Source organism: Protopterus annectens, chromosome 9.part0, assembly GCF_019279795.1.
Source record: "Protopterus annectens isolate FY-2018-M chromosome 9.part0, PAN1.0, whole genome shotgun sequence".
NCBI lineage: Eukaryota > Metazoa > Chordata > Ceratodontiformes > Protopteridae > Protopterus > Protopterus annectens.
This window is the reverse complement of record NC_056743.1, coordinates 1,062,138,887-1,062,150,087: the sequence shown is the minus strand read 5'-3', so window position 1 is coordinate 1,062,150,087 and position 11,201 is coordinate 1,062,138,887. Positions and strand designations below refer to the sequence as shown.

The 11,201-nt window shown below is 39.8% G+C and overlaps 1 protein-coding gene across 1 annotated transcript in view; it reads left to right on the top strand.

The window, feature by feature from the left end:
- Positions 1–11,201, top strand: part of VDR (vitamin D receptor) — a 1,187,212-nt gene that overhangs the window by 994,786 nt on the left and 181,225 nt on the right. Inside the window, exon 7 of the mRNA XM_044083873.1 lies at positions 4,410–4,566. Coding sequence (XP_043939808.1) covers positions 4,410–4,566 — 157 coding nt within the window. The remainder of the gene's footprint in view (positions 1–4,409; positions 4,567–11,201) is intronic.

The following is an 11,201-nucleotide window of genomic DNA, read 5'->3' as shown; positions in this document are numbered from 1 at the left end:
AAGTAAATTTTCAGACAAACTTTACATTATTCTTTTTTGGGTGAGGTGTACCCTACAGGAGTCTTCTTTCATTATCTACTTTTGAGAAGTTGTAGTCTACATGGGAAGATGTCTTCAGCTTACACTAGTAGCATTAGTTCTTTGAGGTGACATGACAGACACTTGAAGCAGTGAGTGCAAAAGTGCAGCCTTTGCAACATCATTATGGGTTTCTTCAAAAAGAGATAAGTTCATGTTGCAACATTTATACATCTAGGATGTGATTAATGTATTTAACCCTACCAAAAAAAAAAAAATTATAATCAAGTTTCAGCAATACAGTGAGCCAAAGTAGGGCTGTCCAGATATTTGTCATTTATCACTAGCGATTAGGTTTCACATGTCTTTTGTTGTATATGGAATTGATTTAGGCACAAAACTTTTAACAGTGAGTGGTGATTTGCATAATTTGTTGCTGAGAGACTGAACTGTATGTGTTGCAATCAAAGACAGAGTGAAAATTAAGCTTCTGTCGATGGATTTTACATTGGAAAATTTATTAAAGTGTGCAGAGGAACAGAGTCAACTAATGAACAAATTAGAGTGCTTACTTAAGATTGGAATGTTTGTAAAAGTAAGATGACACAGGTCTTTTGGAACTAGATGAACTGCTTCAGTAAAGTCATAATATAATTTGACAAGTGTGAATAATGATATGGCAGCAAAGAAAGGTTATGGAGTGTCTGAGGTTGTTAGCACATTTCTAAACGACAGGCATTTACCCAAACTATAAATACGGAATTTTGTAAAGGTGGTCAAGCTAATCATTTTTTGGAAGTCTGCAAGGAAGGGTCAGAAAAGTTATGCGAATAACTGAAACCAGTAAAGTTGATAGCAGTGCAAATAATTTGATGAGTATCCATACTGATCAGTGTATTGTAAACATAATGTGTGAGTGTTGTAAATGTGTGTGCTGAGACTGCAAAATTTCTGCAGTAAGCTCAGAAGTACTTTTCTTGTCAATCAGATCATAACTCTTATAGATATCTAAGAGGAGATCTTATTCAGGTATATAGGGCATTTAGTGACAACTACCTCTGGGAATTTTGGGGTTAACAAAAAGTACTAGAGAATCATCAGACAACCTATGGAGAAGATTCTATAGGAATGAGAATTGTACTAATTGATTCTCTGACAGAGTAGCCGATGCATGGGACTATCAAATTACATTAAAGCAAGTACTAGTTTAAATATTTTAAGAACAGCCTGGATACTTAACATGGGAACAAGTGTTTTGATATATATTGGCAAGCTAGGTGGGCATTAATTCCCGTGCTTGAAATATTTGTATGTATGTGTAACTGAAAAATGTCATTTCACCTACTTGTCTCAAGTTAGATACTGTAGCCGACTGTAACATCATTAATGAGAAGTCATTTTACCAGGTGGTCTTGAAAAGCACTGTGTTACTTTATTATTGACTGATTTTTGTGCATAGACTTTATGCTGTGATGTGTATTCAAGAAAGGGAAGAACAACTTGATGTTTTAAATCATATCAGTTCAGCAACCTAATATATTCTGATACTGTATGGTGAACTGATGGGTGTGATTAAACAAATTCAGTATGCAAGAACATTGTACTAGATGGTATAGTGCAGTGAGAAGCAGTGATTTGCACAATTGAAAATACAGTGGATTCACACAGTCACAGAAAGTGATTCACACTGCTGCAGAGAGTACCTCTCAACTGTCCCTGATTTTGACTTAAATTTTAGCTCTGTCCCTCTTAATCCCTCCTAAAACTAGTGACTTTTGGAGGAAAGGTGGTGATTTACACTTAATGAATAATGACAATAATTAAGAGTTACAGACTTGCTTTACTTCAGAAAATGTGTATTAATTCATATGCTCTGATTCTGTCAATGTTTCAAGTTAATAGCACTAATATTTTAAGTGTCCCCGATTTTTTTGTGACTTGTCCCTGATTCTGTTGAAATTTGTCCCCGATTGGTTGAGCGGTCCAGCAGAGTCAATGATTCACATGTTGACAGATTTAATGATGCACACATTATTACATTGCAAAATATAAAATATTAACAACTGAGTGCAGTAAAATATGATTGCAAAACATAGTCTAGACTTTTTTGGCTGAAGTGGATAAGTGTTAAGACCGACACATTCATTTCATCAAAAACACTAGCAAAATTTCTTAACTGTACTAAAATGTTTTGATCCTACTGCACTAGTAGTTCAAGTCTACTGTCTATAAACTCCTAAATTCACAAGGTTTATTATTCAAATCTAAAAAGAGTGATTATTTCAACTCAGCAATATAAATTCATGCTAGAAAAGATAAATGAAGTATGTTAAGGAATTATCCCATGCAAATAAAGGACATGTGATGTTGTATGTTTGGTCATGTAGCTGTTCAGGGATATTGAACATGCAATGATGCAAAAGACCTGCTAAATGTGTCACATAATCATAAAAGCAATGCAGAAATGCCCAGATTCTCTTTAGATTCCTTGTTGTAGTAAATTTGTTTCACTTCAAAGACTGAGAATTTTATTTCCCTGATTACAGTTCCAACTATCCCAAGGTTAATAAGCTCTGATTATTTCATCTGAAGATCACACAAAACTGTTGGAAGTCTATTTGTCTCAGCTTTGGTATCCCTAGCATACTTATCCTCAGTTTGTGAACCAGGAGTTCAGAATGTTTTCACAGTAATGGGAGTTGCGACCCATCACTCCAACAAGCTATCCTCAGTCAGATGGTGAAGTCGAATATTAGTAAAAATGTATCACCATTCAAAACAGGCCTCTCATCTTAATACTTCTCAAGTACCGAAATTTACCACTTCAGTCTATAGGACTTTCAATTTTTCATTTGTTAAACAGGAGGAGAATGAGAACAAAGTTGCCATTAGCTTCAGTTCTGTTTTAGCCAGAATCAATTTCAGATATTTAAGCAGCTTGGGAGCCTGTCCAGCAGAAATTAAAATTCTGCCATGATGGATTAAACAAGTCAGTATCAGTGCTGAGACTGGGAGAGGTAATAAACTTTCTAGGAAGCAGTTGCAGGAATGGTGCAGCACAACAGGATCCTATGCTGTATGCAGTCCTTCGCTAGAACAGAAAGTATCTGTACAAAACTGGGCTATTCTTATCACAAAGTACTCGCCTGACTGAACTATCTGAGCCAGGAAGTGTCTCAGAATTCACAAACGTAGTTCCAGAATTTGGTTCCCACGATTCCTGATACAGACCATGACCACTCTGATACTTAAGTTGCCAAATGAAATGATACTATAACCAACTATTGGATGCACTGTCAGAGCCCACCATAACTATTTTACAGTGACTGTAAGCTGTGTAGATAGGGCAGCATTATTCAAAAACAGCTTGATGGACTGGTGACTTTTACATGCTGTAATAAGACTATGTTATAGCAGTGTTGAGCATATTCTACAAAGTTTTTTTTTTTTCAATGCAAGAAATCATATGTATGGTATGTGGCATCCGTAGTATATATTATTGTCTAACATAAATATATACAATATATATGTGTGCATATCTATTTAGATTTATATGTATATATAAATATAGATACATTTATCTGCATGTATGTGTGTGTGTGTGTGTGTGTGTGTGTATATATATATATATATATATATATATATATATATATATATATATATATATATATGTGTGTGTGTGTGTGTGTGCATGTTTCTAATTAGTTCAAGTATTAATATTATGGGGAGGGATATAATGTATTTTGAAGTGTGTTCAGTTATTCGTATTGTATACAGCATGTCACATACCATGTCTTGCTTTGGCACTTGTTGCAGTGTTCATTCTCCACACCAGCCTCAACCATTTGCCAGGTGGAGCCAGTGACTAAGGCTAAGGCAGGTCTGATAAACTCAAGGAATGAGAAAAGGAGATGGTGGCAGCTAACTGTCAGCTACAAGAAACGAAAAAAGTTCCTGGGTGTCATGTATATATCCTGTCATGTTCCTCTAATTGCTGGGTATTCATTAACATACTGTTTGATACTAGTCCATTTCCAGGTTCTTTTTATTGGTTTAACTTCTTGTCCATTGTGTTATGCAGAATAATCTAAGTGTAATATCTTTGTTGCTGTGTTTTACCTGAAATTCTGACATTTTATAGCATAAAACTTAACTCTTAATCTTGTTAGTATTGCTGGTGAACTTTATGCATAACTTTTCCAGAACTGTTCCCTTTTAATTTTGCTTATCTTCTTTCTTAGGCATCTTTGCTTAAATGCTACATGTTGCTGTTATTTTTAAAAGTTACTGCTCTGTTATCTTTTCCTGAACCCTTAGTTAATGTTAACTTTAATTCTAAGTTTTTCCCTTCCGTATGGTATTATTTTGATTGCTTGTTATTCATGTTGCAGATTTCTCTGGTTTTGGCTTCACATTACCACAGCTTGGTGAGTCAACACCTGAATCCCCAGATCAAGCTTCACTTAGCATGTTACCCCACCTGGCTGATCTGGTCAGTTATAGTATACAGAAGGTCATTGGATTTGCCAAAATGATCCCTGGTTTCAGGTAAAGCTGTTTTTTAATTTAAGCTTCAAACATATTTGTCATAGGCTGTTTGCATATACATCAGATATTATGAAGTATTTGATAACAATATAGCAAGCAACTCTATTCCATAACATGGCTTGTGAAAAGAACTGCTGTATTATTATGAAGTGTCAAATTGATTTGACCCCTATCAGAAGTTGGTAAACTGCACTGCAAGCTATCAGTTCATATGAATTTCTGTCTTTGTGGTTATAAAGCATTTCTTTGCAACCTATCTGTCCATGAACAAATGAACAAAAAACTTTTACAAAGTGTTTACTGTTGTAGGACATTTTCTCCCCACACTGCAGTTACAGGGGATAATCTCCATACACTAACACCACTTAACATAAAAACTGTGAAATTATCTTATGTGTCACCTTCTGAGAAATGTAGACTCATACAAAAGGCCAAGAAGGAACAACAGATCGTCCACAAAGTGATGAGAAAAAGGTCTATATTAAATCATTGAAAGCTTAATAAAGTGAATGGTGATTGACCGACCCTATTTAAGCGAAAGCTTACACTGTTGAAATGTCAGAACAGCAATTTTTTTCCAAGGGAATAAAATGCTTTTCCAACAAAAAATAAAATAAAAATCAATTTCAAACATTACATTAAGTGGGGGGCTTCGCCCGCCAACCCCCCCATTCTGTATCACTGTTGCGGTATTCACTTTAGGATCTCTTGCCAGGGATAGCCCAACACCTGGCCAGCATATCAAAACCTTCCAATCTTGTGTGCACCATACTTCACGCGTATGCGGTCCACTCAGGACGTAGGGCATAATGCATGGAAGTAGTTACTCAGAACTTCTTACTGCCAGTCCAAATGCTGTCGTTGCTCATCAGTATGAACACCTAGCCATCAGATAAGTGCCCTGCTGGGGTCTCTCTTCTTACTGTTGGCCTTGTTTTCCTTTGGTTATCTGGAGTTCATATCCTCCAAGAAGGGAAAATGTCAGTGTGGGAGGTAGATGCCCCATAAGGATTGTCACAAGCAGTGTCTTTTGTTTGGGTGCTTCCCATGTCCATACATTCTGTAGTATTTGTAAGGCATTTATGCCACAGACTGTTAGAAGCTGGCTATCTGTCTCAAAAACCAGAGGCTTAAACAGTTTGGCCAGGGTAGCATGGCAGAATCAATTAACCCTGCAATACTTCCATTAAGCAAGAAGGCCAAGAAATCTTGGCCATATTCTTTGGCTGTCCAATCACCACCAGCTGTTTATGTAGATATGGGTGATAGCTCCTTAGGCTGTCCAGTATTGACTTTAGATTCCTTTGCCATGGCCTCATCAGAGGCCAGCATGGATCCTTGTTTTTACACATCCTCTGAGGCTTTGCAGGCATCTGCTCCGGACATCAAGGGGGAAACCTCTGTTGATTATCTTGAAGGGCTCTAGAGGAATTCTGCAGATATTGGTCAGGGAAGAGTTTCCAGGGTTTGGAACCTGCAGTGTTTGATAGGGCTGATGTCCCTTGAAAGAAGAAATAGAAGACAAACATACTTCTGTACATCCTAAGGACCCTCAAAAGTTGTGGCAGGAGTTTACTCAGGGTTTGTTTAATGCCTTAATGGCCCTGAAACCTCCCCAAAGGGTTTCTCTGCCTACTCCGCTTTAGACTTCAGCTCCTTCCAAAAGGCCTAGGGAACCTGATTCCTCGGATGAGGATTCAGAGTCTGATTAAGGATCCTTGTTTTACTCTTTCCAGAAGCCTTTTCCTTTGGTTTATGGCTTTGCAGAGGAGTCCATTAGCCCTTAGCCCTTAGTCTGCTTTGAAGGAGGAGTTTTTCGGGGATACACTGACCAGAATGGTGGAATACTTGAAGTGGGATTCTTCTTAGGTATGAGCTGCTTTGGATGGACACTTCTAAACCTTCTGCAATACCTCCTGCTTTGTTAGATACCTTTATAGCTGCCAAAAGACTCCTGATTCTCATCCCCCTGCTACAGAGAAACCTGACAGGTTCTCTAAGGTTCCTGGGGATTGTCAATTCCTGTGTGTGTCCTTATGCTGATCCTGTTGTGGTGTCAGTTCCTCTGACAAACCTTCTAAGCTTTCACCCTCTAGCAAGCTTCTGCCTTCAGATAACAGTAGGGCCATGGAAAGGATTAGAAAGGTCTGTACTGCTTATATTTTGGCATTTTAGGGCCATCAATTACAGTCCTTCTTGACCAGATATGCTGTGGCCTTGATTGCCCAGGCTTGGCAGGTTATTTCTGACTTCTGTGATTCTAAAGGAAAGTCTTCCTCTCTGTCTGTTTTGAGTTCTACCTCTCAGGAGACTGATCACTCTATCAAGTGCAGCAGTGATGCAGCTGTTGCCTGTTCCAAAGCTGCTGCATTTGGGACTGCCATGAGGCATTACACTTGGCTTCATCTACAGTCCTTACCTGAAGACATTAAGGCTAAGTTGCTGGATCCTCCTTTATATAATAAAAATCTCTTTGGGACTGCTTCTGATATGTTTGTCTCTTCAAGAAAAAGAAAAAGCTTTGCAGGGCCTTAAACATATTTTTGGGCCCCTTATTCCTAAGTTGCAGAGGAACTATCCTACTAGGTCTGCTTTTGTTTGCAGGCAACCTCGTCAGGCCACTAACGACAGGGAAGGGTGGTAGGTGAGATCCTTCTGAAACATCTTATCAGGGTCGGAGGCCCCTTTATCTGACAAGCCTGCTACTTTGATATTTTACCCCACTCAACTCTCAGCCAAGTTCCCTTGTCCCTTTGGCACTCCCTCTGCTTCCAAACTGGCAGCTCATCACCTCAGATTCTTGGGTTCTGTCCATCATCCATCAGGGTTACTTCATGGTGTGGAAGTCTCTCCATCCTTTCTCAAGGATTCCTCAACCTCCTTTAGAGCAGCTTTCTCATTTCTCAAAAGTTCTTGGGTATGTGCTGGACCAGGAAATTTTTCAACCTGTCCCTCCTTCCCAAGTAGGAAAGGGATTGTAGTCCAGAATGTTCCTTCTTCCTCAAAAGGAGGGATCTTGGAGGCCTATTCTGGATCTGTCCTTAAGGTTCCTTCTTTTTGCATCTCTTCAAACCCTGTTTTCTGTATTGCCCCAGGGTTTTCTGGTGTCCTTGAATCTGAAGATTGCTTATCTTCATATTCCTGTTCATTCTCTTTTCAGGAAGTGTTTGCATTTCTCTGTTTCTTCTCTCATTTTCAGTTCTCTGCTTTGCCCTTTGGCCTCTGTGCTGCCTCAAGGGTTTTCACAATATGCCTAGCTCCTGTGATAGCCTTTTGTAGGCCCCACATTCACATCTGTCTTTGTTTAGATGATCTGTTGATTCATGCTCCTTTTCCCCAGTTGTCCATTAAATGCTCTGGAGTTCACCATATCTCTCCTTCAAAGTCTGGGGTTCTCCATCAGCTTCCAAAAGTGTGTCCTGACTCCCTCGCAGGATCATGTATATCTGGGCTGCAGGATTCAGACAGTGACAATTTTGGCCTCTGTTCCACCTGCAAAGGTTTTGTCCTTGACAGGTTTTTTTTTTTTTTTTTTTAGTCTGTTCTTTTGTGCCTGCCATTCCAGACAGATAGTTTCTTCGGGCCCTGGGATTCCTGGCCTCTTCTGTTCCAATGCTCCTTGCCAGATTGCATATATGGAATCTTCAGTGGTACATCAATTCAGTTTGGCTTCAGCATTTCCACCCTTTGGATTTCAGAATGCCTCTCCTTCATTGTCTCAAGCGATAAATCAAGTGGTCTTGCCAGACTGCATATGTGGAATCTTGAGTGGTACATCAGGTCAGTTTGGCTTCAACATTACCACTCTTTGGATTTCAAAATGCCTCTCTTTTATTGTCTCAAGCGAGAAATCAAGTGGTGGATTCAGCAACTTACCTTCAACCCAGGGTTGTCCTTTCAGCCACCATTTCCTTCTCAAAAAAATGTTCTCCAATCCCTCAGACATGGGGTAGGGGAACTTCCTTTGTTCATCTGAAAGCTCAAGATCTGTGGCTCTCCATCAAAAGTCAGACCATGTGACAGCTCTGATTCTGGCCCTTCAGGCTTTTCACCCCATGCTTTGTCCAGGGCCCCTGAAGGTTTACACAGACAATATCACAGTAATGTGGTATGTCAACAAGCAGGGGGACATAGTCTTACCTTCTTTGCACGCTGGCTCTTCAGGCTGGAATCTGGCTATCAGTTATCAGCTGACTCTTCAGGCAGTGTATATTCCTTCAGAGCACAATCTAGTGGCAGAGTGCTTGAGCAGATCCAGAACCCAGGCTCATGAATAGATGTTTCACAGAGACATGTTTCTGGACATGGTCCATCAGTGGGGTATTCCCCAGGTAGATCGTTTTGCTTCCCCTCTGAACAGGCAGCTCCCTCTCTTTTGTTCAAAGTGCCATGTCATCTGGCATGGAAGACTGATGCCCTTTCCTTTCCTTTGAAGGGGATGTTTCTCTATACCTTCCCTCCCCTTCCTCTACTTTCATGGCCCCTGCAGAAGATTCATCTGGACTCCCCAGAAATCTTGCTAGTGACTCCCTTTTGACCAAGACAGCACTGGCTCCCCCTGTTAATGCATCTAGATAGGGGCACTCAACACAAATTACCTCACTGTTTCGACCTCCTCACACAGCACAAGGGGTCACTCATCCATCCTCACTTGTCTACTCTTCAACTGACACTGTGGCTGATTGGGTTGTGATCCTACTGGGTTGTGATCCCTTCTAGGCAACTCTTTTCTGAGGATGTGCTTAGGGTTTTACAGGCGGCAAGAAAACCAGTAACCAGAAAGTCTTGTATTTCTAAATGGAAAAGATTTTCTGTCTGGTGCCATGTGTTTTTCAGCGGGGGTACCTCTGGTTCTCTCCAATTTGTATGAGTTTACCCCAGTCTGGCTTGGCCTACTCTTCTGTAAAGGCTCATTTGTCAGATATTTCTACCTGTCTGCCCTTGAATCCTCCATTGGATTCTTTTAAGGCAAACAGTTTCTTAATAGTGTCCTTTTTCGTAAGCCACCAGGGAATCCCATTCCTCTTCCTTGGGACCTTAGTTTTGCTTTGGGAAAAAACCTGGCCCAGGCTCCTTGTGAGCCTGCAGTTTCAGCTTCTCTGCAGCACTGTACCTGGTGGACTGTCTTATTGCTTGCTCTTACTTGTGTGTGCAGGGTTTGTCTGCAGGGTTTCTGAGCTTTAAGCCCTTATGGCCATTGCTCCGTTTTTGTTTTTTTTTTCCCACAGGGACAATGCGTTTCTTTGTACTTATCCTTCTTTCATGCCCAAGGTTATTAATGAGTTTTTCTTGAATCAGGTAGTACAACCCCCTTCCTTCCTCAGTCTGCTAGTGAGAGGGCCCTGCTTATCTTGGATTTGCACAGACAGTTCACATATTATTTGGATAAACCTAAGGCCATTCATAAGTCTGACCAGATTTTTGTTTATTTTCTTCCAAGGACATTGGATTTGGCTCTTTCTAAGCAAACTATCTCCTCCTCGATATCTAAGGTCATCTCCTTTTATTCTTTTCATGATTGGTGTCTGTCTACTTTTGTTAGAGCTCATTCCATTAGGGCTGTTGCCTTTTCTGGTAGAGGTACAAGTCTCCTGTCTGCAACCTAGATGATACAGAGTACTGTGACAGGGCTTTTAATCTATGTATAACATGGTTTGAAGGCCCTGTATTTTCTTGGTAATGAACCTCCGTGGTCTCTCCAGCTGCTGCAGTTGTTGAGGCACATGCAGAAGGGAGCAGTGTACTCTATTAGTGCTCTGATGAGGGTTTAGTACAGTACGGCTATAACTTAGACCTGGATGTGATGCCCTAAGTTATAAGGTGTGCAGCAGAGAATGTTTTCCTTACCACAGAGCAAACTTGGTGGTCAAAGTTCAGATTGCTATCTACCTGTGTTCCTAGGTCTTGCATCATTGAGTTTGAGCGTAGGAGGGTGGTGTTAATACTGTAGTTAGTGGGGAATTCTACTTTGCCAAAGGTTATAATGCAATTTTTTTTATTTAGTTTTAGAAAGTAGCTTTGGCACCAGTCATTTGTCTGTGTTAGCCCTTCCTGTAGTATGTTAACATCATTGTGGGACTCAATGATTGCACCTAATTTGCAATCATCAGCAGACTTGTTTAAGCCAAAGGCTGTCTAATTTAGCCTGGAATTCTGAGAAGTAGATTCTGAACAGTAAAAGACCCAGCACAGAACCTTGTGGTATGCCACTGGTGATAGGTTTACTGGTAGAGGTGAAGTCACCAACTCTGACAGTATGTGTTCTATCAGTGAGCCAATTGGTTATCCATCTAGTGGCTTAAGGGTTAATCCCTAACTGAGAGAGTTTTTCTTTTTTGAAAACATTTTATTTTATTTTAATAACAAAGACCCATCAGAGTAAAATAAAATGAACAAATAACTGTTTGCATACTTGCACAGCTGTGTAATATATCAGTGTAATATAAATTAACAGTGAATATTTTTTCAAGCAAATCTTTAAGTTTTAGTGACAACTTAAAGGAATGAGTAATATTAGATGTTCTCATTATAATTGTATGTATCTCACTACTACATACCATTTTTACCGTACTAAGAAATTAAGTACAAGAGGGAGTAGTTTTGCTCTTTCAGTTCTTGGTGGTTATTTTCCTAGC